This window comes from Elephas maximus, chromosome 8 (genome assembly GCF_024166365.1).
Source record: "Elephas maximus indicus isolate mEleMax1 chromosome 8, mEleMax1 primary haplotype, whole genome shotgun sequence".
Classification (NCBI taxonomy): Eukaryota; Metazoa; Chordata; class Mammalia; order Proboscidea; family Elephantidae; genus Elephas; species Elephas maximus.
The window spans coordinates 15,338,842-15,365,327 of NC_064826.1; the positions used below are offsets into that span (position 1 = coordinate 15,338,842).

At 49.8% G+C, this 26,486-nt stretch overlaps 1 protein-coding gene across 1 annotated transcript; it reads left to right on the plus strand.

The window, feature by feature from the left end:
• The first annotated feature begins 12,108 nt into the window (after positions 1 to 12,108).
• On the plus strand, positions 12,109 to 26,089 carry AKR1B1 (aldo-keto reductase family 1 member B). Its single transcript, XM_049893950.1, has 10 exons — positions 12,109 to 12,289; positions 18,675 to 18,842; positions 19,462 to 19,578; positions 20,513 to 20,590; positions 20,913 to 21,035; positions 21,503 to 21,609; positions 21,906 to 21,987; positions 22,465 to 22,548; positions 23,670 to 23,752; positions 25,702 to 26,089. The coding sequence occupies exons 1-10, from the start codon at positions 12,224 to 12,226 to the stop codon at positions 25,742 to 25,744; spliced, it is 951 nt and encodes a 316-aa protein (XP_049749907.1). The 5' UTR covers positions 12,109 to 12,223; the 3' UTR covers positions 25,745 to 26,089.
• Positions 26,090 to 26,486: the final 397 nt, after the last annotated feature.

A 26,486-nucleotide genomic window follows, 5' to 3' on the forward strand; every position in this document is an offset into this window, starting at 1 on the left:
GCTAAAACTGCTGCCTAGATATTTGGGGCCCTTTGTGCTACCATTAAGAGCCCTGGTGGTGCAGTGGTTAAAGCATTGGCTGCTAACCAAATGGTCAGCGGTTCGAATCCACCAGCTGCTCTGCAGGAGAAAGATGTGGCAATCTGCTTCAGTGAAGATTACAACCTTGGAAACCCTCTGGGCAGTTCTATTCTGTCCTCTAGGGTCACTATCAGTCCGAATCTACTTTAGGGTAAGGAGTTTGGTTTGGTTTTTGTTTTGTGCTGCCATAGGAACTAGCAGCGGATGAGTCACTAGCCTGGCTAACCCAACCAGCAAGAGAAGATGGGGTGCTGCTCGCTCCCTTGTGACTGTGAGTGGGTGTGCACAGCACCCAGAAGGAAGAAGGGTGTCAAGAACCAAGGGCTCAGAGTTTCAGGAATGAAGGTTTGGTCACACCCCCAGGCAAGTCCCCAAGACCTGCTGAGCTGAAAGCTGGGTGTAAGGGGAACTTAGAATGGATAGTGGGGAGAAGGGGGGCCTGTTGTGATTCTGCAGCTGGCCGCTGCAGGGGCCATGGCTTCAGTTCACCCGTTCACTAACTGTGGGGCCCCTTCAGTGGAGGAGGTCAAATAAAAAACAAATCCAGGCTTTGATGGGAAAAAACATTATTCAGAAAGAAAAGAGGGGGAGGAGGGAAGGGACTCTTACAGCAGGCGAGAGGGTCTACTGTAAAAGTCTGTTCTACAGCTAGTGGCCAGAATGACCACTCCAAGGTGTACACTGGATCATGACACCCCCTATGAAAACCCTTTCAGTGGTTACCTATTGCATTTCAGGAAAAAAAAAAAATCCTTTTTGTGATGATTCTCAAGGTTCTACGTGCTCTGACCCATGCCTGCCTCTCCTGTTTGATCTCCAATTCCATTTCTTATGAACCTTCAACCCTGTCTTAGTCATCTAGTGCTGCTATAACAGAAATACCACAAGTGGATGGCTTTAACAAAGAGAAATTTATCCTCTCACAGTCTAGTAGGCTACAAGTCCAAATTCAGGGCATCATCTGCAGCGACAGGCTTTCTCTCTCTGTTGGCTCTTAAGGAAGGTCCTTGTCATCAATCTTCCCTTAACCTAGGAGCTTCTCAGTGCAGGAACCCCAGATCCAAAGGATGCACTATTCTCCTGGCTCTTGTTTCTTGGTGGTATGAGGTCCCCATGTCTCTCTGCTCACTTCTCTCTTTTATATCTCAAAAGAGATTGGTTTAAGACACAGTCTAATCTTGAGTCCTGCCTCATTAACATAACTGGTCTAATCCCATCTCATTGACATCGTAGAGATAGCATTTACAACACATAGGAAAATCCTATCAGATGAAAAAACAATAGACAATCACAATACTGGGAATCATGGCCTAGCCAGATTGATACGCATATTTTTGGGGGACACAATTCAATCCATAACAACCCCCCACGTCACTCTCTGCTTTACCCATACAGGTTTCCTGCTTCCTACCACCTCCACTTGCACGGGATCCCCTCCACCCACCACCTACCTCTAACCCCTTGTACCCTTCCCTTACCCTGTACACACAAACCAACTCTTTCCAACCTCAAGGTCTTTGCACATCCCAGTGTGTCTCCTCTCCAGGTATGTACATGGTTCATCCTCTCCCTTTGTTCTGGTCTCTGCTCAAAGTCACCTTGTCAAAGCAGCTGACCCTGCCCTCTGTTTTGTTTTTCTTCATATTGCTCCTCATCATCTGGCTTGATAGTACATTTGCTTGTTTTGTTTTTTTGTTGTTGTTGCTATTGTCGTTTGTTTGTTCTTTTATATGCGTATCATCTGTCTCTCCCTCAAGAAAAGAAGCTTGTTATGATCAGAGACTTTGTCCTGTTCATCTCTGTAATATCAGCCTCTAAATGAGTGTCTGTTGAATATTAAATATTCAGTAAATCTGTGTTGGATGAGTAAATGAATGTGTTGAGTGACTGACTGCTCCTCATCAGTAAAGGCGCTAAACTTGCTAAGGGCACTTGCGCTTCCCCTAGGCTCAGGGAACCAAGATTTTTATTTGCAGGATTTGCTTAGCAAAGCCACTTTTCACTGTTTTAAACATAGCACTGGTTCCTGTAGTTCCCAAAAAGCACTCACATGATTAGAATGCTTTTTGAAGGCAGCATGAGTCTGACCAGGAGCTGGCAGCCAGAAAATCAGTCATTCCATCCAGGTCCATGCTAACCGGGAATGGCAGGCTGCTCCATGACCTGTTCCTAAATACCAGACCTGTGTTACCAATTCTCTAGTACACAGCGTTTTGGTTTTGCTCCTGATTCGCTGAGCCTCACCACTCCTGCTCCCACCAAAACCAAATGCCAGATAAATAGGAAGACCCCTCAATCTCATCAGTAACCTATTCCTCATCTGGAATTTATTTGTACTACAAGGACCCCTGCCCTGCATGTTGTACTGATTAAGTCTCCCTCTTGCCACCACACATTCTCAGTCCCCCCACTCATTTAGGTGAAACGACTGGCTCCAGAGGCTCTCGCCACAGAACTATGATACCTTAGTGCACTCCAAAGAGCTGTGAGGGTGTCACAGTCACTGGTTTCTAGTAGTAAAGAAGAAGGCATGATTGCCTTAAGCGTTTCCTACAAATTAGAGGGGTCTCAAAGTTATCCCTGTGTCTTAGTTATCTACTGCTGCTATAACAGAGATACACAGTGGATGGTTTTAACAAAGAGAAGTTCATTTTCTCACAGTAAAGTAGGCTAGAAGTCTAAATTCAGGGTGTCAGCTCCAGGGAAAGGCTCTCTGTCAGCTCTGGAGGAAGGTCTTTCTCGTCAATCTTCCTCTGGACTAGGAGTTTCTCTGCGCAGGAACCACTGGTTCAAAGGATATGCTTTGCTCCTGGTGCTGCTTTCTTGGTGGTATGAGGTCCCCTGTCTCTCTGCTCGCTTCTTTCTATTATATCTCAAGAGATTGCCTCAAGACACAATCCAATCTTGTAGGTTGAGCCCTACCTCACTAACACAACTGCCGCCCATTGTCCGTCATTAACATCATAGATGTAGGATTTACAACATATGGAAAAATCACACAATACCAGGAACCATGGCTCAGCCCAATTAACACACATTTTGGGGGGGACATAATTCAATCCATGATACTCTATTAGAATGCTCTTGAGTAAGTGCCACCTGTTACCGACTCCAGGGGCAGAGTTCTATCATGTGGAGGATATTAACCCACTCCACAGTTGCAGGTGGTCAAGAAAGACACGACTCACACAGGCATTGGATGGAACAACACTTTACTCACATAGAGAAGAGGCAGAAGAGCGTCAGCTTCAATAGTGGGCATCGGTCCCCCCTGGCCAGTGGGTCTCCACTCTGCAGCTGATGTAGAGAGATAATCTGCAGGTACTCCTCTTGTGCTGCAAGAGCAAGACCCCATTCCCTCCCCACTGGGAAAAGACAGAGCAGCGGAGTTGACCAGGTGCCATATAGCTGAAGTACTTAGCTTACCAGTTCCTGGGAATGTTGACACGTTCTCAGGGCAAGAGGAGCGGATAGGCCACAAGCTGCTATGCGATGTGTTTTGTGTCAAGACACCCCAGTAAAAGGGATTCAGTCCCCACTCACATTGTGTCCAAGAAGCCAGGTGGCACAGCTGGTCCTAAGCACGAGGCTCATTTGTGGGTTGCAGCTCAGATGGCCCCCTTCCACAGATGCCTCCCTTTTTCTCTAGTGGATGCAAAAGGGCTCACGTTACTGCTGGAGGGGCTGGGAATTGGGCAGAGCACAGACTCTCTTACTTGTTTCATGTGTGTACTGTTAACAGCTTGGCTGCTGTTGTCAGGTGCCGTCGAGTCTGTTCTGATGAATAGCGACCATAGGTCCAACAGAACAAAACACTGCCTGGTCCTGCATCATCCTCACAATCGTTGCTGGCTTTGGGCTCATTCGTGCAGCCGCTGTGTCAATCCATCTTGTTGAGGGTCATCCTCTTTTTCACTGACCCTCTACTTTACCAAGCATGATGTCCTTCTCCAGGGCTTGGTCCCTCCTGATAACATGTCCAAAGCACATGAGACTTGGTCTCACCATTCTTGCTTCTAAGGGGTATTCTGGCTGTACTTCCTCCAAGACAGATTTGTTCATTCTTCTGGCAGTCCATGATATATTCAATATTCTTCACCAACACCATAATTCAAAGGTGTCAATTCTTCTTCCATCTTCCTCATTCATTGTCCAGGTCTCATGTGCATATGAGGTGATTGAAGATACCATGGCTTGGGTCAGCTGCACCTTAATCCTCAAAGTGAAATCTTTGCTTTTAAACACTTTAAAGAGGTCTTTTTGCGGCAGATTTGCCCAAGGCAACGCATCATTTTATTTCTTGACTGCTGCTTCCATGGGTGCTGATTTGTGGATCCAAGTAAAATGAAATTCTTGATGACTTCAATCTTTTCTCCGTTTATCATGATTTTGCTTATTGGTCTAATTGTGAGAATTTTTGTTTTCGTTATGTTGAAGTATAATCTATACTGAAGGCTGTAGACTTTGATCTTCATCAATGTTTCAAGTCCTCTTCACTTTCAGCAAGCAAGGTTGTGCCATCTGCATATTGCAGGTTGTTAATGAGTCTTCCCCCAATCCTGATGCCACGTTCTTCTTCATATAGTCCAGCTCTTGGATTATTTGCTCAGTTTACAGATTGAATGAGTATAGTGAAAGGATACATTTCCTGATTTTAAACTACTCAGTATCTCCTTATTCTGTTTGAACAACTGCATCTTGGTCTATGTACAGGTTCCTCATGAGCACAATTAAGTGTTCTGGAATTCCCATTCTTTGAAATACTATCCATAATTTGTTATGATCCACACAGTCGAATGCCTTTGCATAGTCAGTAAAACACAAGTAAACATCTTTCTGGTATTCTCTGCTTTCAGCCAGGATCCATCTGACATCAGCAATGATAGCCCTGGTTCCACATCCTCTTCTGAATCTGGCTTGAATTGCTGGCAGTTCCCTGTTGGTGTTCCCTGTTGGTGTACTGCCGGAATCATTTTTGAATTATCTTTCGCATAATTTTAGTTGTGTGTGATATTAATGATATTGTTCCATAATGTCTGCATTCCTTTGGATCATCTTTCTTTGGAATGGGCACAGATATGGGTCTCTTCCAGTCAGTTGGCCAGGTAGCTGTCTTCCAAATTTCCTGGCATAGACAAGTTAGTACCTCCAGCGCTGCATCTGGTTGTTGATATTCCACCAATTCCTGGAGCCTTATTTTTCGCCAGTGCTTTCAGTGCAGCTTGGACTTCTTCATTCAACAACATTGGTTCTTGATCACATGCTACCTCCTGAAATAGCGTGGCAGCTAAAAATTATTGTGGTTGGATTACGATTGCTCTGTGTGAATAACCCCACCCCTGTGGGTTGATTCTATTTCATTTTAAGACTCTTTGGATGAGGGTGAAGAGAGTGTGGCCCTTGCCTCATATGCAAAATTTAAGGCTGTTGTTATTGCTGAGTGCCGTCAAGTCAATTTTCTACTCGAGGAGACTCTATATGCAGAGTAGAACTGCCCCACTGGGTTTTCCAGGCTATAATCTTTACAGCAGCAGATCACCAGGTCTTTCTCCCATGGGATCACTGGTGTGTTTGAACCACCAACCTTTCAGTTAGCAGCAGAGTGCTTGACGGTTGCACCACCACAGCTAACATTCAGTAATCAAGATAAATAACATTTCAATGTAATTTTTTTTAATTAAATTAATGAAAAAAATCTACAATGAAAAAAACATTCAATTTTTAAAAGAAGCCAGGATCAGAAACAGCTGTGCAGAGCCACACTGGGGCCTGAGGTAAAAAGAAAATTTGGTACCATTAATCAGCAAACGTCCAATAAAGCCACTGGGACAGTAGGAAGAATATGGATTTTGAAGGCAGATCACACTCAAATTCTGTCTCTGCCACTTACTAACTACTTGGCTTCCGGCAAATTAATATCACCAAACCTCAGTTTCTTCAGTCTAAAAAGTGGGGAAAGTAATCTAGCTAGCTGTCTTTGCAGAGAGATGGAAAGGCTAAAGTCAGACAATGCATTTGAAGTGCCTGATGCATGGGAGGCACTCAGAAATACTAGATTTTATTATCCACAAGCATTTACTGAGAAGCTGGAGCCCTGATGGTACAGTGGTTAAACGTTCAGCTGCTACCCACAAGGTCGAATCCACCAGCCGCTCCTTGGAAACCCTGTGGGGCAGCTCTACTCTGTCCTATAGGATTGCTATGAATCAGAATCGACTGGATGTCAACGGGTTTGGTTTTTTTGGTTTGTGCTACAAGTGGACCACGTCTTTTTCTTTTTTTGTTTTTCTCTTCTGTTTGAAATCCTCCAGTCTCTACAGGAGGGTTAATGTTGACAGTTCTCTCAATGATGTTTGCCATCTAAATCTCACTCACAAACTTACATGAGCAAATACTGACACAGTGAATCTAGCTCTTCAGAAAACATTGCCTGGCACGAGAGGAATATTTACCTGCTGATTTCTCATGGAGCTGCCACCATGTCTCTGTGTGCAGTTTTCATAGTTTTCCCTTTCAAGGTGGGAGTGGAGCCCTGGTGGCATGGTGGCTAAGAGCTATGGCTGCTAACAGTAGTCACAACAGCCTGGTACTGGTACAACAACAGATACATAGACCAATGGAACAGAACTGAGAATCCAGACATAAATCCACCCATGTATGAGCAGCTGATATTTGACAAAGGCCCAAAGCCAGTTAAATGGGGAAAAGACAGTCTCTTAACAAATGGTGCTAGCATAACTGGATACCCATCTGCAAAAAAAATGAAACAAGACCCTCACACCATGTACAAAAACTAACTCAAAATGGATGAAAAGCCTAAATATAAAATCTAAATCTATAAAGATCGTGGAAGAAAAAATAGGGACAACACTAGGAGCCCTAACGCATGGCATAAAAAGTATACAAAACATTACTAACAATGCACAAACACCAGAAGAGAAACTAGATAACTGGGAGCTCCTAAAAATCAAACACCTATGCTTATCCAAAGACTTCACCAAAAGAGTAAAAAGATTACCTACAGACTGGGAAAAAGTTTTTAGCTATGACATTTTTGATCCGAGCTTGATCTCTAAAACCTACATGATACTGCAAAAACTCAACTACAAAAAGACAAATAACCCAATTAAAAAATGGGCAAAGGATACGAACAGACACTTCACTAAAGAAGACATTCAGGTAGCTAACAGATACATGAGGAAATACTCATGATCATTAGCCATTAGAGAAATACATATCAAAACTACAATGAGATTCCATCTCACTCCAACAAGGCTGGCATAAATCCAAAAAATACAAAATAATAAATGTTGGACAGGTTGTGGAGAGACTGGAACACTTATACACTGCTGGTGGGAATGTAAAATGGTACAACCACTTTGGAAATCGATTTTGCGCTTCCTTAAAAAGCTAGAAATAGAACTACCATATGATCCAGCAATCCCACTCCTTGGAATATATCCTAGAGAAATGAGAGCCTTTACACAAACAAATATATGCACGCCCATGTTCACTGCAGCACTGTTTACAATAGCAAAAAGATGGAAGCAACCAAGCTGCCCATCAACAGATGAATGGATAAATAAATTATGGTATATTCACCCAATGGAATACTACGCATCGATAAAGAACAGTGATGAATCCGCGAAACATTTCTAACACGGAGGAACCTGGAAGGCATTATGCTGAGTGAAATCAGTCAGTTGCAAAAGGACAAATATTGTATGAGGCCACTATTATAAGAACTCAAGGAATAGTTTAAACAGAGAAGAATATATACTTCCATGGTTATGAGAGTGGGGAGGGAGGGAGGGAGAGGGGTATTCACTAATTAGATAGTAGACAAGAACTATTTTAGGTTAAGGGAAAGACAACACACAATACAGGAGAAGTTGGCACAACTGGACTAAACCAAAAGCAAAGAAGTTTCCTGAATAAGCCAAACACTTCGAAGTCCAGAGTAGCAGGGGTGGGGGCTTGGGGACCATGGTTTCAGGGGACATCTAGGTGAATTGGCATAATAAAATGTATTAAGAAAACATTCTGCATCCCACTTTGGTGAGTGGCATCTGGGGTCGTAAATGCTAGAAAGCGGCCATCTAAGATGCATAAATTGGTCTCAACCCACCTGGAACTAAGGAGGATGAAGAATACCAAAGACACAAGGTAATTATGAGCCCAGGAGACAGAAAGGTCTACATAAATCAGAGACTAACTACATCAGCCTGAGACCAGAAGAACTAGATGGTGCCTGGCTACAATGGATGACTGCCCTGACAGGGAACACAACAGAGAACCCCTGAGGGAGCAGAAGAGCAGTGGGATGCAGACCTCAAATTCTCATAAAAAGACCAGACATAATGGTCTGACTGAGTCTAGAAGGACCCCAAAGGCCATGGTCTCCAGACCTTTTGTTAGCCCAAGACTGGAACCATTCCCAAAGCCAACTCTTCAGACAGGGATTGGACTGGACTATAAGATAGAAAATGATACTGGTGAGGAGTGAGCTTCTTGGCTCAACTTTGTGGGCAGCTCCTGTCTGGAGGGGAGATGAGAAGGCAGAGGGGACAGATGCTGGCTGAATGGACACAAGAATCCAGGGTGGAGAGAAGGAGTGTGCTGTCTCATTAGGGGGAGAGCAACTAGGAGTATACAGCAAAGTATATATAAATTTTTGTATGAGAGACTGAAGGCTGTGGTCTTTGATCTTCATTAGTAAATGCTTCAAGTCTTCTTCAATTTCGGCAAGCAAGGCTGTGTCATCTGCATATTGTAGGATATTAATGAGTCTTCCTCCAATGCTGATGCCACATTCTTCTTCATATAGTCCAGCTTCTCGGATTATTTGCTCAGCATGCAGATTGAGTAAATATTGTGAAAAAATACCTTTCCTGATTTTAAACCATGCAGTATCCCCTTAATCTTTGTGAATGACTGCCTCTTGGCGTACGTACAGGTTCCTCATGAGTACGATTAAGCGTTCTGGAAATCCCATCCTTGCCAACGTTATCCATATATGACCTATGCACATCCTCCTATGTACGCCATTTTATATAAGGGACTTGAGCAGCTGGTATTTTGGTATCTGCAATGGGCCCTGGAACCAGTCCCCATGAATACTGAGAGATGACTGTACTACAGTAGTTCTTGGAAGGATCCATTGAAGGTTTTTTAGCACAATCTTAATGTATGCACAGTGGCATTTGACAAAGATTACAGTAGCCACAGAATCAGTTACTGGACTATGTCACTACTGTGTCCCAACCCTCCTATTATTGTTGCCGTAACGATCCCATAAGTCTTGTTTTTCATATTTACATAACCCGGTCAGAATACTCCAGCTTTAGACAAATAGCAACCCCTTATGCAACCTCTATACTCAAGCGTTAAAAAAAAAATAACAAAAGCCTCTAATATCGAATTAACATCCCTATAATAGATGACCCATTTATGTAAACCAACCTGGCTACTCCACGCATCATTTTCACAGGAGGCTAGCTATTATGGATTGAATTGTGTCCCCCCAAAATATGCACTGTAAATCCTAACTCCTATAAAGCTGTGGTTATAATCCAGTTTGGGAATGGGTTTTCTTCGTTATGTTAAGAGGCCATATCAGTCTAAGATGTGTTTCAAGCCAATTACCTTTAAGATATAAAAAGAGCAGATTAGGCATAGAGAAGCAAGCAGGGATGGGCGAAGAGAGATGCCACACCACATGAAGATCACCCAGGAGCCAAGGAATAGAAGCTGAAAAGAGACAAGGACCTTTCCCCAGAGCCAACAGAGACAGACTTGCCTTAGAACTGGCACCCTGATTTCAGACGTCTAGCCTCCTAAACTGTAAGAAAATAAATTTCTGTTTGTTAAGGTCACCCACTTGTGGTATTTCTGCTATAGCAGCACTAGGTAACTAAGACAGTAGCCTTTTGGATATGGACCCTGGTGTTAATAATTAACAGAGCCACCTCGGTGTTGGGCCGCCTGCTCTTTTACCACACGCCAAGCATCCAGCTTGAGGCTCAAATTCAAATTCTATTATCTGGGGGAAAACAGCATTCGAATTTGCCCACTAGCAGTTTTTGCAGAAGTGGAAAAAATCTGGGCTAGCCTGTTCTGTATAAATTTTTCCTACGGGGAGGTACTTTTTAAGAAGTCACTACATGGAAAATCACCAGAATGGAGTTTAGAGAGGTCCTGCCTCCTGAGTCATTACCAGCAAGTGCAGTCCCCAATCTTGCATAATTAGGGGAAAGGCTGGAGGGTGACAGAGCAGAAAGAGTAGTTGGGGGTGGGTGGTGGTGGGAGGTGGAGCATCATGAAGACAGGCTCTTGGAAAGAAACCAAAGATTTTCTTCTGGGCTGGTCACGCGACTTTCCTTTGCCTATCTTGGGAAAATAATGAAGTGTTTTCCATCTGCTAATTAGGGCCCCGGGTGGCACAGTGGTTAAGCACCAGCTTAAGTGCCAAAAGGTCAGCAGTTCGAACCCACCAGCCACTCCATGGCAGAAAGATGTGGCAGTCTGCTTCCATAAAGATTTACAGCCTTGGAAACCCTATGGGAGTTCTACTCTGGCCTATAGGGTCACTATGAGTCGGAATCAACTCAACATCCATGGGTTAATTAGGGCTGATCAATGTGTCATCTATCACCTCCTAAACTGGTACAGGATCCAGCAATGTTTCTTTCCCTTATACATAAGGGTGCTATGAGCAAGAGCCGACTTGATGGCAACTAACCACAGCCGCAGTGGCAACTTGAAATACTTAAAATGACAATATTAAAGCTAACTTTTCTTTTGTGGATTTGCTTTTTAATTCTCCCTCCTCTCCTCACTTTTCTTCTAGACCGTTTTGCTAAGTTATGTGGGTGGCACAAATGGCAAATGGTTAGTTGGCACAACTACTAGCCAAAGCAAGCAGAGACGGGGGAAGAGAGATGCCATGCCATATGAAGATCGGCAATGAGCTAAGGAACAGAAGCTGAAAAGAGACAAGGACCCTCCCCTGGAGCTGACAGAGAGAGAGAGAGAGCCTTCCACTAGAGCTGGTGCCCTGATTCAGAGGCACCTCGGAAGAAAAGCCTGGTGATCTACTTCTGAAAGGTCAGTCTTAGAAACCCTATGGAACAGTTCTACTCTTCACACATGGGGTCGCCATGAGTTGGAATCCACTCCATATCAACTAACAATCACTTTGCTTGAACTTGCTACTTTGACAGAGTAAAGGCTCTGTCTTACTTCCCAAAGGCAAACGTCTTCTGTGCGTTCAGGATCAACTTCCTCAGGACTTCCTATCATCAAGAGATGATGGCTTTTCTAGGAAGGATTGCTGAGCAATACCCAGGTGTGCACAGAGAGCTGGTCCCTGGGATGGGTACGGTGAGAAGATCACTCTGGGAGGCTACACTCTGGTCGGGCAAACTCAGATCTTGTGAAGGTGTTCAAAAAGAATGCAAGGCATTTCTGACATACTTGTCCAAAACCGAAGTGTACTAACCTACATACACCTGCCATCAGTGTGACTCGTAAAAATTAAGGACACGGCATTTGTCAAACCCCAGAGAACATCACACTGGACTTGGGCAATAGACAAACGTATTCTTCTGGGTCCTTAAAAAGAGTGCAACCCAACCGGAAGAATGTAATCAACGTCACTGAATTGTACCTGCAGAAATAGTTGAATTGGTGTCTGTTCTGCTGTGTATATTCCAGTAGCAACAACAAAAATAATTAAAAAAAAAAAAAAAAGTGCAGCTCACACTCCTTCACTTTCGACTTATTTATGGAAAGCCAGTGACTCCTTCTGGAGCATTCGCTTTTAGCGGCCAAGCTCTCTTCTGCGGCGTGGGGGGTGGGCGAGCGTTGAGCGCCCAGCCCGCGCAGGGCGGCGTGGGAGGGCGGAAGCAATCCGGCCCCGCTAGGGCCCAGCGGGAGACGTGGCATCGCCAAGCCGGGGCGGAGGGTGGGGGGGCGTCGAGACTGAGGCAGCCTCCGCGCTGACTGGCCAATCAGAAGCCGCATCGCTCAGGCTCGCGCCAACCGCAGGCCTCCTCCCTGCAGGCCGCAAGGGGTATTTAAAGGCACGCGGCCAACCACTGCGGCAGGGTCCTAGGTTGGTGGTCTGTGCAGCGTTGTGGCCATGGCCAGTTTTCTCGTGCTCAACACCGGCGCCAAGATGCCCATCGTGGGGCTGGGTACCTGGAAGGTAGGCGCCGGGGCGCCGGCGGCCGGGAGCGGCCCGGCGTGGCTCCGTGCAACCCCGCCGCGGACGCCGGGCCTGGGGGGCCTCGCTCGGGCCGCTCGGCTCCCGGCCCCGGCCCGGGTTCCCGTCTCCGGTCCCCGGCGGTCGAGCCGGCCGGGCGGGGCAGCACCGGGGTGGGCGGGCGGGGGTCTCGCGTAGTGGATCCCGCCGGGGCGGCTTTCCGACACTCAGTGGGTGGACCCCGGCTGCGCGTTCCGTGTGGGCGGCGCCGGCTGTGAAGTCACCCGGGAGGAAGGAGTGGAGTGGGGCTCCGACCCAGCCACCCCCAGCCCCGGGGGAGTGGGGCTCAGACCGGCACCCGGCCCCGGGGGGAGTGGGGCTCCGACCCAGCCACCCCCAGCCCCGGGGGAATGGGGCCCGGACCCAGCCACCCCAGCCCCGGGGGAGTGGGGCTCCCCCACCCTAGCCCCTAGGGGACATCGGAGGTGGCCAGCTTCTCCCAAGAGCATCTGGAGCGACCTGACCTTTTGTCTGAATTAACGGTCATCTGTCCCGTTATCACTTTTGGGAGCAAGCATTCCCGGTTCACCCGGAGCCTGCACCTAATTAAATGAAGCACAAGTTTGCCGCCTGCACCTAGTTAAATGAGGAGGCACAAACTCTCCGCCTGCACCTAGTTAAATGAGGAGGCACAAACTCTCCGCCTGCACCTAGTTAAATGAGGAGGCACAAACTCTCCGCCTGCACCTAATTAAATGAGGAGGCACAAACTCGCCTCGGGGCCCAGCCTTCTCCTTCCGGGATGGGGACGAGGTGTTCCTCGCAGACCCCGTAGGCGCCTTGCCTGGGGTGGGGGTGTCCTGAGTGTAACTAGCTTCCCGAGTGCTCCTCCTGCTGAGCAGCCGTCAGTTAAAACCTTCTCGTGTACTACTACTACCACCGGTTGGCCTCCAGTCTCTTCCGACTCATGGTGACACATGTGTTAACAGAGTAGAACGGCTCCATAGGATTTTCTTGGCTGTAAGCTTTAGGGAAGCAGATTGCCAGGCTTTTTTTTTCCCGCCGTGTCACTGGTGGGTTCACAACACCAGCCTTTAGGTTAGCAGCCGAGAACAAACCATTTGGGCCACTCAGGGACCTTCAAACCTTCCCTAATACCTTAAAACCATTTAAGTCTTTTCAGAGCCCCGCCTCCCCCCCCCCCCCCCCCCCGCCCCGCCAAGAAGTGGTTAGGAGTAAAAATGATAGCCTGAGTTTCTCAAAATTAGGGAGCATCGAAAGGTGACATTTTAGGAGGTGAGGCAAAAATCTATTATTTTTAAGCTGCTAATATCACATTGCATAGCTATGACCTGAGTTTCTCTCTTACAGGAACTTTGAATGTGGGCCTGGGTGTTGGGTATTTACACACAGACGAGGAAGGACAAGACAGGACTGAGTAGGCTGAAATAGGGCTGAGGATAGATAGCATTACCTCCACCCTAAAACCTGCCATTGAAAATTAGCGCAGAGAGTGAATAAGAAAATTTCTCTCACAGGGAAAGTGCTTCTGGCTAACGTGAGCAAACTATGTAATCTGTGTTTCCTCTGTAAAGCCCGCTGGTGGCTGTAAGGGTGTGTTTCCTCTGTAAAGCCGGATGGTGGCTGTAAGGGTGTAATTGAATTAGGACCATGAGGCAGAGCTAAATTCCACCTGTCGCAGATTATTCTCTAAATGGAAGCGAAAGAGCTTTCTTGACAACGGCAAATACAGTTTGTGTCACCGCAGGGCACATAGACGTCATGTGTAACTGGAACAAGTTTCACAAAAGGACACTTTACTATATGGGATGTATTCTGATACTTTTATTCCTTAAAAAAATTATGGTCATGATCTCAGAAATTTCACGACCTGTCATTTGAAAATCACTAGGTGGCTTAGCGGTTAAGAGCTCAGCTGCTAACCAAAAGTTCGGTGGTTTGAATCCCCCAGGTGCTCCTTGGAGACCCTGTGGAGCAGTTCTACCCCGTGCTATAGGGTCACTATGAGTCAGAATCGACTCGACAGCGATGGGTGCTCTTTGGTGAGGAAGGAATAAAAGTTTGCAGGTCCAAACCTGTTGTCGAGTCAGTCCGACTCGAAGTGACCCCGTGTGTGTCAGAGTAGAACTGCTCCATAGATCTTCTCGGCTGTAATCTTTGTGGAAGCAGATCGCCAGGCCTTTCTTCCTCAGCACTGTTGGATGGTTTGGAACAACCAGCCCTTAGGTTAGTAGTTTTTATTTGGCCAAGTAAGAGACACTCCTGCTCCAGATCCTGTGTGACTTAGAGGGAGGTCTTTCCGGCAGACTCCTGTCCCCATTGGATAACCCACCAGCGTTGTATTACAAGGAGACTTTAAAACACATCACTCCTGATACCACTAATGTCCTGCTACTAATACATGTTTTGGACCCAACCAAGAAATTGTGGTCATTAAATGGTCACCGTAGCCTCTCACACACACACACACACACACACCGTAGCCTCTCTCACACACACACACACACACTTTTTCCTTAATGCCTCCACTGCCCCCAGCACTTTTAAAAACCACAGAAACAGTGTACATCTGTTCATGTATTGTGATCCTCTGGAGGGCCGCAAGCCGTTGTAGCTGTTGTTGGGTGTCGCAGAGTCACTTCTGACTCAAGGCAATCCATGTGTCAGAGTAGAACCGCCCCACAGGGTCATCTAGGTCGTAATCTTTACGGAAGCAGATTGCCAGTCTTTCTTCCACATAGCTGCTGGGTGGGTTCAAACCCCCAACCTTTGCGCCACCAGGGCCCCTTAACCATTGTCGTAGCTATGGTTTTTTTTTTTTTTTTTAGTACCCACCCCCACCCCTCCCCAGTCAGTTCTTGACTCCTTGAGGTGATACTGCTGCAGTTGAGATTGCAGGGGACAGATGCAGACACACTGAGGGGGCCTCCTGTCACTTTTGCACAGCGGGGCCCGCTTTGACGGCGCAGTTCCCAGGACAGGGAGAGGGTGGAGAGGCCGGCAGTGGAGCTGAGGCTGGGCTGGGCTTTACTGTCCACCTGCCTTTTGTCCCCACTGCCTTCCCACAACCACTACCGCTCCCAAATCAGAGTACTTAAATCCGTCCTGCCCGTCCACATCTCAGCCAGACGGGGCGCCAGCTTCAGGGCAGAACTGATTAGGAGAACAAGGGGTTTGTGTGTCTGACCAAACCTGATTATGAGCTTTGATGTAAAAAAGCTAGCTAGCTTGACTGTTCTCAGAGTGATAAGGCAGCTGAAAGGATACTTCTTCAATGGTGAACTCTTTATCTTGGAAACGGCCATTTACATGATTAAGCTGTAAAAGATTTTGGACACGGTGCACACGTGCCAAGCCAGGCTGCCTGATCAGCATATCCAGTGAAAAGCACGTTTCTGTGGGTTGTGGGGAGTCCACAAAACGCGCCTTGTGGTAGCTGTTTGAGAATTTCTGCCATGCGGAGTCTTGCAAGTGTGGCGGTTTTTCTTTTTTTACATTATACATATTAACACTTTTTTTAAATACACGTTTTTTAGAACAGTTCTGGGTTTATAGAAAAATTGTGCAGAAAGTACAGAGCGCTCCCATAGGCCCCCCTCCCCCATTAGTACATCCTGCCACCTCTTACCAACCGCATGACCTTGGGACAGCGCCTTAAGCTCCCTGTGCCAGAGTTCCCTCTTCTGCAGAGATACTAGCATCTACCTTGTGATGCTGTGGTGGCAATTCAGCGTGAAGATGCATTTAAAACTGGGACATTGTACATGGTTGCTCTCGTTGGGGTTCCATCCAGAGGCACGTTCTGCCCTGGCACAAGCCTGGTGACCAGCCTGTCTGTCCCAGCTCAGGCTTGCCCACCCCAGGTAAGAGCCCTTGGTCACTCCTGCTGTAGCGCACACTTGGCTCAGCATTACCATGCCCCTCCCTGCCCGTCCCCTGCACTTTCGTTGTTAGTTGCTAGTTGCCATTGGACTCGTGGTGACCCCATGTGTGCAGGTAGAGCTGTGCTTCACAGGGTTTTCAGGGCCGTGACCTTTTGGAAGCAAATCACCCGGCCTTTCTCCTAGGCGCTCTTGAACGGGTTCTAACCGCCAGCCCTTGAGTTAGTAGTCCAGCATTCCATTTGCAGGAGTTGACGCTATGAATGACCACAACTTCGACACATTTAATATGCAGTGTGCTTCCAAGTTTACAAGGCCTTGCCTCTGTTTTCCTTTCCCCTTTGAAAGAATTTTGGTCAGCTTCCCAACTCGTGTGTCTATAGCTAATCAGTGCTCTGTCCGGGGCAGGATTGGGAAACAGCAGCCTCTTCACGACCGCAGGAGGTCATTTCTGCCCTTGACTTTTCTACAGAAATAGCCCACGAACTGAATTACCTTTGTGCCAGTTCTGGAACCTCAACTATTCTAGTCTGTACTCCTCCGGTTTCAAGAAACCAAAAAACTGACTTAACCTGAAGTAGGGGGAAGAAAAGGTGTGTGCTTGGGGCGGGGGTTCCTTGGCCTGCAAAGCTGACAGTTGTGGCTTTGGTCCGATTCAAGGGTGAAAGTGACTTCACCAGGGTTCCTCACTAGGGTTTGCACTCTCAGGCCCTCCCTTCCCCGCAGCAGCTCAGGCTCCTCTCGCCCAGGACAGTGGCCCCCACAGAGCGAGAGCTTGTCTTAGCAGTTCCACTGCCCACTCTCGTTCCTGCCCCGCCCCATCGCTGTGACTGAGGGCATGTGTCCTGTGGCCTGGCCTGGAGGTGACCCCTGGTGCCAGGCCTGGGAGTGTGTCCCTTGTGGCCAGGCCTGGTAGTGACTCCGTGGCCACCGGGCGAGCACAGGACGGGGGCACTGCAGCAGCTCTTCAGAGAAAAGTCAGCCGAGAGCCATTGCCTGAAGAAGGTTTTATGCCTGCTGGGCAGATGCTTTCCCACCTTCGTCCCTCAGTTCTCTCCCAGAAAGGGGTGTGCTCTGCTGTTACTGCTCACGACAGTGTCCATGAGAGGCTGTGGTGGGTTCTTCTCTGGACACTGAGGTTTCCTCTCTGCTTCTTCCCTCAGCCATGAAGGCCGTGCAGCCTTCCTGGGTACCCCACTAGCAGGGAGGCCCCAGACGGTCTGAGGTGTGCTCTTGGGGACACCCGAGGGCTGGCCTTGCCCGCGGCCCCTGTGCTCTCGGCAGCGACCAGGGGGTCAGGTAGTGGATGTGCTCCTGCTGGCGGCGGCCTGCTCAAAGCTTTCTCTCACGCTTTTCCTACGCCAGCTCTCCAAGCACAGTCACTCTCTGTGTTAGCAGCCCATCACACTGAAGCTCACTGTTCACTCCCAGGTGTAGATGTGCCCAGCTGGCGTGTCAGTCTCTGCCAGAGCTGTGGGCATGTGTTTGCGCTGGAAACCAGGGGGCTGGTGAGCTGAGGTAGTTACCCAGACCTCCCTCCTTTTCAGCAGCAGGCTCTGCACCCCCACACTGTCCCTGTCCCTCAGATGGCCAGCTGGCCTGCATAGGGACACCATTCAGGCTCTTCCGCCGACTACAGACCATATGGTGATACTGCCAAATTCCCATTCTCCTTCACCTTTCAATCATTTCTGTCTGCGGATACCTCTGAGGGGCAGGCTTCCGGCTCCACCTCCCAAAGCAAGCCATTGACAGGCTTGGGAGACCCTGCCGCTGGGCCTCTCAGTTGCTGTCAGTCATGCTGTCAGACTCAGGACAGCTTCCCACAGCTGCATACAGCCACGTGAGTTCCTGGGTCAGAATCCACGACTGAGTGAGGAAGGAGAGCCCAGGGATCCTCACTACCCTAGAGCACCTGGGTCAGAATCCACGAGTGAGTGAGAAGGGAGAGCCCGGGGGTCCTCACTACCCTAGAGCATCCAGCTCAGGATCCACACGTGAGCGAGGAAGGAGAGTGCGGAGATCCCTGGCTACCCCAACTCTTGCTGACTGACTAAAAATCAAATGGAAATAATTAAGTAGGTAAAGCTGTTTTGGAAATACTTTGAGCTGCTCAGAAGCAGCGGCATCCCTTTTTATCGTGGAAACCTAAAAGATCGAGGGAGTGAGGGATAGTTCCTGCGGTGCTTGGTAAACCGACGATGAGAAGAATCGAGGCAGCGAGATGGCTCTCTGCGTGTCTCTGCTAAGTGGTCTCAGGTGTTGTAACCTGGAGCCGCGGGCGCCTCTCCTCATTGCCCTGTGTGACAGCTGGTAGTTCTGCAGGCCGCTTCAGGCACGGGCCTGACCCTCCCACCGCTGAGCTCAGGAACAGGAGTTTCCATCAGGATCAGTCCGTTTCCATCTGCCTGCTCCCAGGTTTTGTGCAAACTGTGTTTGTTTTGTAGTTTTTTCACCCCATGGCCTTTATGTTTGCTTCCTCTCAGTCGGCTCCAGGCAAAGTAGGGGAGGCTTTGAAGGTGGCAATCGACGTGGGGTACCGCCATATCGACTGCGCCCACGTGTACCAGAATGAGAACGAAGTAGGGGAGGCCATCCAGGAGAAGCTCAAGGAGGGGGTGGTGAAGCGTGAGGATCTCTTCATTGTCAGCAAGGTGATGCATCTGGTGGGGTGGGGCTCAGGGGCCCAATGGAGTGGATGCCTGGAGGGCTCTGGGTATGGGCATGGTGGGGATGGGGAAGCATGTCAGCCGAGGTGACAGAGGGCCTAGAGCCCCCCATCCCTGGCTGGCATTGGGCAGTCATGTCATGAGACTCATTGGTCAGGACCTGTGCTCCTGCTGGGCCAGGCTGCGGTTGGCTTTCCCTTTCCCAGGAGCTCTCTGTAGGGACGGGACTTTGTTCCCATCTGTGGACTGACTCCCCACTTCTCTCCACTTCAGGATGCTGGGCAGGGTGAGGCTGGCCTGCAAAGACCAGCCAGGAGGACGGTAGCCCTGAGAACTTGGCCTGCTGATCTCTCTCTCTATTTTATGCCTCTTGAGAGGTTTCCTTGACCTGATTTTCATGCCTTTCTGTGGCGAGTAGGATCCACAGTGTGAAGTGGGTGCCCCCACAACCATTTAGCAGCTGAGCTGACTCAGCCACTGCATCACGATGGCACGGGCGGGTGGTGGGGAGAGGACAGGGTGGCACTGTCGTCGGAGCTGCCTGGTGCTCCTGGCCAGGCCCAGCCCCATGAGCGGTGGGTGCAGTGTGTTCTCTGTCCTTCAGCTCTGGTCCACATACCATGACAAAAGCCTGGTGAGAGGTGCCTGTAAGAGGACGCTCGACAACCTGAAGCTGGACTACCTGGACCTCTACCTAATCCACTGGCCAACCGGCTTCAAGGTGCGGGCCTGTTGCCTCATGTGCCCTGGGGGCTGTGCTGGGGAGACTCGGTGTCCTGGCTGCTATCTGTGCAGCCAGACCTGCAGTGACAGTGCCACCCAGAGCTGGTTAGCAGTTACAGTCTCAGCCGCTCCTCAGGCCCCTGGCAGGAACCACGGGTGCCCGTGGGCACTGTACTGTCTGAGGAGTACCGGCTTTGTCATCGGGGCTGGTGTAACTCACACCTTTGGGACAGGAAATGTGGCTCGAGTGGGTCAGCGTCCATGCTGCACGCAGGCCGTGAGGAGCCATCTCCTGTTGTCCCCAGCATGTGCACGTGCACACCCTGCATGCGTGCACACGTGTGGACACAGGTTCCACAGCCCCATCCTGCAGGGGCCAGCAGCCTGGCTCTGCACAGAAAGAACTGGAGAGTTGGCATGCCCTCTGCCTTCTCTCTAGCCGCGGCCTAGTTTCTGCAATGTCAACCAGGTTCAAGTTATAGGGTTTTATCCTGTAGCTCCACTTGGTTTCTTTGTGGCATATCAGCCTGAAAGGACTTGACCTGGGTCCTGTTTTCTGTGGGAGGCTCGGCAAGGTGGCAGTGTCAGAGGCTAGTGGCCCAGCAGGACTATACACACAAATACATGAGTCCATGCTGGGACAGGCCCCATGACCAAGTGTTGTCACCTCCACATGACAGGGTGATAGGCTCAGATGTATGAGGGTGATTTCTCACCTCCAGCCCCTTGATGGAAAAGTGCTGGGGCCCCAGGGACAGTTGGCTGGTCTCCTGTTCAGCTGCCCAACGGAGGTGACCGTGGTGATTAAAAATTGCCCGTGCTTGTGGTTTAGAATACATCTTCTAGAACTTTGTTTTCAAAGAAGTAGGCCCCTGCAAGCAGGTCTGAGAAAGGGCTGCTGTTGATTGCTTTGTTTCTGGTCGTAATGGCAGGCGGGGGAGGACTTTTTCCCCTTGGATGAGACAGGCAACGTGATTCCCAGTGACACTGATTTTTTGGACACATGGACGGTAAGGCAATCCCTGGCTTGACCTTTTTTCTTCACTGCTTGTTCTGTGTTGTCCCTGCGAGCAGAGCAAACACAAGGGGTGGGCAGCCTGCTGTAGTGTTTTTTTCCCACTGTATTTTGTTATTTGGTCACTTTGTTCGCTCTCCTTGTCTCCCTAAAGCCAGCCTGGTTCTTGTCTGCCACTTCATGGCTTCCAAAAGGTCTAACTAGCTGGTGCAGGACCGTGAGAGCAGAACCTGTTAAACTGCCGGGTGCAAATGATGCTTCTGGTCCCTGTCCTTTCCGGCATGTTCCAGCACCAAGCTGCACTGTCTTCTCCTTAGGCCATGGAGGAGCTGGTGGACGAGGGGCTGGTGAAGGCGATTGGTGTCTCCAACTTCAACCACCTCCAAGTAGAAAGGATCTTAAACAAGCCTGGCTTAAAATACAAGCCGGCAGTCAACCAGGTAAACATCCACCCAAGAGGCCAGTGTCTCCGGGACACAGTCTGGTCCTGGTGGTTCCTTCTGATAGTGTTGCCTAGGGAGTAGCCAGGAGGCAGGCAGCTAGCCTCTGCAGAGCCTGGGTGGTGATTCAGAGTGACAGTGGGACCTCTGGGAGCAGGAGAGGAAGGGCCAAGCCCAGCGTGGTGCCTCGGGGCCTCAGTTGCAGTGCAGATATTGAGATCTCAGACCTGTGACAGTTGACAAATGGCTGAAGCCAGCACCAGCCCTCAGGGCCTGTGGCCAGAGAGTCACAGGCTAATTGTTCTCGGGGTTGAGGACATTGGCTGGGAATGCAGCAAGCGTCATAGCTGACCTGGGGAGGGGATATTTTGTCACTGTTGTCAGTGGAGGGGGGACTGGTGTGGGATGCTTCCTGTGTGCCCTGTCCGTGGTGCCACACACCCACCCCCTCCCGTGTGCATTTGCAGATCGAGTGCCACCCATACCTGACCCAGGAGAAGCTAGTCCAGTACTGCCAGTCTAAGGGCATCGTGGTGACCGCCTATAGCCCCCTGGGCTCCCCTGATCGACCCTGGTGAGCTTGCCACCACGGGCTTATGGGGGAGATGAGAAATGGCCCTAAAGAAAAACTCACCATCCAGGAAAGTCCTCTGGGCCGAGCCGCAGCCCTGCCCTGGAGCCTTCCTGGGAGGTGTGGTTTCTAGTAGCAAGATGCCTACTCTTAGGTCCCAAGGACAATGGTTGAAACCAACTTCAAAGGGCATATCCCAGCGGGCTGCTGCCCAAGGGGGCTGCAAGGCTTGTCCAGCATGGCTCTCTGGGTAGCGGCGATGGGTTGGTTCACATGGACAGACCCCTTTCTGTCTCCAGGGCCAAGCCAGAGGATCCCTCCCTGCTGGATGACCCCAGAATCAAAGAGATTGCAGCCAAGCATAACAAGACCGTAGCCCAGGTACAGCTGAGCGCAGGCACTGTGACTATCCCCAGCACTTGCTGTGGGCCACACCCTGGAAGTGCTGCTTGAGGGCCAGGAGCATGTAGTAGAAATAAGGAGTGAGCAGGGACTGGGAATTCAGAAGAATCCACATCGTAGAACCTGCTTCTGCTTCCTTCATAGGTTACTGTGTGAAGCCTCTTCTCTATTTGAATGTAATTGGTATCTTGCCAGGTGCAGGGAAATGCTTTCTCCTCAGTGGGGGTGTGAGGTCTTGGGTGTTAGATCGTCTTCTGCAGTGTCCCTGAGGAAGGTGCTGACGTACGTGGCACCATGGCCGAGGGTGGGTCTGGCCTCAGTGCCCTGGACTGGTGCTGGCGAGACCCCAGCAGCTGAGCCTGTCTGCTCACACAGGAGGGTCTAGCATCCCCCCCTCCCGTGACGTGCACACCAGAGAGAATGAGACAGTAACAGGGAGTGCCCCTCTGGTCGCAGGTTCTGATCCGGTTCCCCATACAGAGGAACGTCATCGTGATCCCCAAATCGGTGACCCCCAAGCGCATCGCTGAGAACTTCCAGGTAGGAGCCCATTGGTCGGGCCCGGTTTTCTGCTATGAGGTAGGGCAGGGAGGGGAGACTTCCCAGGACCTCCGTCCCACCTCAAGTTGTCCTACCCCAGCCCCCCCGCCCCCATCTCTTCCCCAGCCAGGGAGCTGACCTCAACAAGAACCGCTACCTGGACCCAGGCAGTGGCTCCTCGTTGGGCCAGGGCCCCTGTGGGGAGGGTCCTAGGCTGTCCGGGCCAGACCTGCTGCACGCCTGTCGGTTCCTCCGTGGTCAAACAGTGCCCACGGTGGGAAACAGCCTGCTAGAGATGGAGCCTTCGTTTCATACATCATTAAAAAAAAAAAAAAAAAAAAAGGTGTTAGAAAAGAAAAATGCTTAAATTCCTAATCTCAGTGCTAGCCTAACCCTTTCCATTTTGCGTCTTACTGTGAGTCCTTTGCACACTTTTACATGGCTGTAATCACGGCGCGTGTACCGCAGTCTGTGACCCTGTGAGGCTGACAGCCGGCCCCGAGGCTCTCCTCGTGCTGCCAAGGCCATGCTGCCTGCTGGCCTCCACATGGCCCAGTCCTCCCTGCGTGGTCTGCTGCCTCCATGCCCAGGGCCGCTCCTCTAGGGTGCTCTTTCTTCCCCTGTCCAGAGCCGTACTTGGCTCCTTTAGGCCCATCTGAGATGCCGTCTTCTCTCTCCTTAGGGGAATTAACTTCTCTTTCCTCTGGGCTCCTTCACTGCTTGCTGCTGCCTTTTACATAGTGTGTGATTAATTATGCTTGCATTATAGCTGTTGACATATCTCTCTCCTCTGCTTCGTTGTAAACTGAGGCAAAGATATACCCATCATGACATTCCCCATGGGTGCCTGTCAGAGTAGAAGTGCTCAGGAGTGTTTCCAAAATGGAAGAAATGTAGAAAGTTCTGGCAGAGAAGGACTGCTTTCATTGTTCCACGTAGTACCTGGCTGAACGTAGGTGTTCCCTGAATATTAATACAACAGACTTGTTCTGAGTTCCATGTACCCACTGCCCACCCCCACTTATGGTGACGGGAGACCTTGTGGTCCTGCTGGTTCCACGTTTTGACATGCTGCTTTTGATCTTTATTTGCAGCACTTACTAGATTTCTTTCCCTGTTAGGTCTTTGACTTTGACCTGAGCAGCTCGGATATGAGCACCTTACTCAGCTACAACAGGAACTGGAGGGTCTGTGCCTTGGTGAGGTGAGTGGGTCCTGGGTGTGAGGATCCAGACCCAGGAGAGGGTCAGGGGCTGGAGGATCAAAGACCAGCTCAGAAGGCCCAGACTTCCAACCTGTGGAAGAGGAAGGTCTGCAGGGAAGCCCCTGGGCCAGGGCTCTGCAGAGCAGCGCATCTATGGCCTGCAGCCTCTCTGGTTAAGATTCACTGCTGTCTTGTTTATCAGACTGCATAGACCAAGATGGAGTGTTTCTGTGGTCAGTTACTAAATTTACTGCTTCCAACTTTTCTACTGACCTACATTGAAGAGTACATGATTCGAGAAGTGAAATGTCATTGAATGAGTGATGGTGCTGCACTGAAGGCGATTCCGCTACTACCCAGCTGCTTTTACATGGGCGCAGTACCTTCCTGTCTCAGCTGTGTGGTGTGACACTTGTGGACCTGTGTCCGCGGAACTGCTCAGTCATGTGGGGGAAATACCAAGAGATTGGCCCCAGGGACACTGTGGGCCTCACCTGAAGTAACTGCATATCCTGGCATTTAAACTTTGAGCCTTCGTGGCTCAACTTGGTGTGTGCTTGCCCCCCCTGCCGCCCCCCCCCATGGAAGACTTCACACGTGGCTCTTTGTGTTAATGACCCTGATGGAAGGGGTGTGGGAGGAAGACCATGGTACCAGGCTCATGACAACCCTAGCTGCAACACTCAGGAGCCTTGTGCCCTGAGAAAGTCACCCAGCCCCTTCCGGCTACCGTGCTCTGGCTCCTTGTCTCCTGAGGTGGTGTGAGCGGAGCCAGATGGTGAGGAAGGCTTCTCTTTCCTTTTTGCTACCAATCCTTTGACTAAATGAAGTTTAAACTCATTCTCTGCTTCGGGCGGCAGCTTCACATTCTGTCAGGTGGGCAGCATCTCCTCTCTCAGGATCCACATTCTCCTCAGAGCTCACTGCTCTGACTGTTAAGAGTTACGTTTGGATCAGTGGGCAGGGGAGAGAGAACTGAATTGTCAAGTTACGTCCATTCTCCTTTCAGAATCTTGCAAGTTCAGTCTTGGCCTTCACCTTCCCACTGCTGACGTGAAGTATTGGAGTCTCAGGGCGTGCGTCCCAGTGGGTTTCTAATGGTGTCTCTTCCCTTAGCCGCCTCCTGCTCTCCACTCTGCTGTGAATACTCCCAGTCACCTGGGGAGCTTTTCTCATCACACAGGCGAGCCCTGTTTTTGGCAGCTATTGCTAGACCGAGCCTCTCCTGCTGACGACAGTGCCCTGCCCATCAGGTGTGATGGGTGAGGAGAAAAGGCAGACTAGGGGGACCTAGCGAATGGATTTTAATACTTGAATAAGAGTTGTATGTTCCACGCTGGGTTCGCCCTGGGCCTCTCATACCCCAGCCAACCAGTCTAACATCACTGGCTATGATGTCGCAGGACGAGCCATGGCCCCTGCTAGATGGAACCTCAAGCCTTGGCAGCCCCACCTGCACCTCGGCTTTGCCCACTTGTCCCCTTCTGTTTCCAGCCATGTGACTAGACTGACTTGACTCGCTGACAACAGGGGGCTCTGGAGGGACTGGTATCTCCCTCCTCGTTCTGGGAGCCTTGTTGTCTCACTTAGGGCCTCACATATGACTCATAATATCTCCTGTGTGTTTCTGTTTTTTCACTCCCTTATTGCTTAAGACGATATTGTTTAAGACAGTAAGACATCGTCTGGTCCTGCCAGCTAGACTGAATTGCTTGGAGGTAGGAATCAGGTCTAGGGCCCTAAATGCAGTGGGCATGAGGAGGGTGGACCCATAGAGGAAGCGCTGAAGGCAGGGGCGTGTGGCGAGGGGTCTGGTGTCCTCAGCTGGCTCCCTGCCTCCGAGGCTCCCTTTGTGCCTGTGATGAGACACACACACTACTTCTGTCTTTTTGTCATTGTGACGGTTGGACTCTCCCTGAAAAGCAAACATGTCCTCTTTCTTCCTGCAGCTGTGCCAGCCACAAGGATTACCCCTTTAAGGCCGAGTTCTGAAGCTGCAGAGTCTGCTCTCCTGCTTTCCTGCGTGTTCCTCACAGTGAAGTGTGGCCGTGGCCCTCGCAGCCGATCAGCAGCTGGAAGACGGACCCGCATGGGCTTGCTCAGCACGAAGCTGGGTCTAAAGAGCAGCATCTAGATTCCCCTAGTTTTCTTTGTCCTTCTTGTTCAGCTGAGGAAAATACAACCCTTTCTGGCCAAGAAGAAGCAAAATATATAGTCAAAATTGTGCCACTAACAATCGGGTTTTGACTGCTTGGAACTGTAATCCTGTCAGCCGGACTCCTCCTTGCCTCCAATAAAAAGGGCTTTTGTGGGCTGGATGTGGTCTCCTTTTGTTTTTGTGGTTTGAGACCATCCCACTTTGTGTCCCACTCCCAGCCCTGATCTGCCCTTCAGTGGGCCCTTCCAGGGTACACAGGAACGAGGACTCCGTCCTGCCCTTTAGCTGGGTCCCCTCACCCAGTGCTTTAACTGTCAGCTCTAGGGTGGTGGTTCTCATCCAGGAAGCTTTGAATGCTCCTGTTGTCAGGGCCCCACCTCTGGTGGTGATGGAATTGGCCAGGACATCAGTGTTTACAGGCTCCCCGGGTGGTTCTGATATGTAGCCAAGACTGAGTACCACAGCTTGGGCCTGAGCCTGGACATAAACCCATTGACAATTTCCCAAATTACTGGGGTGGTTCTCTACCTGTGAAGGCTGGAGAATTCATGTTTCGTAAGCAGCACTACCTGCCAG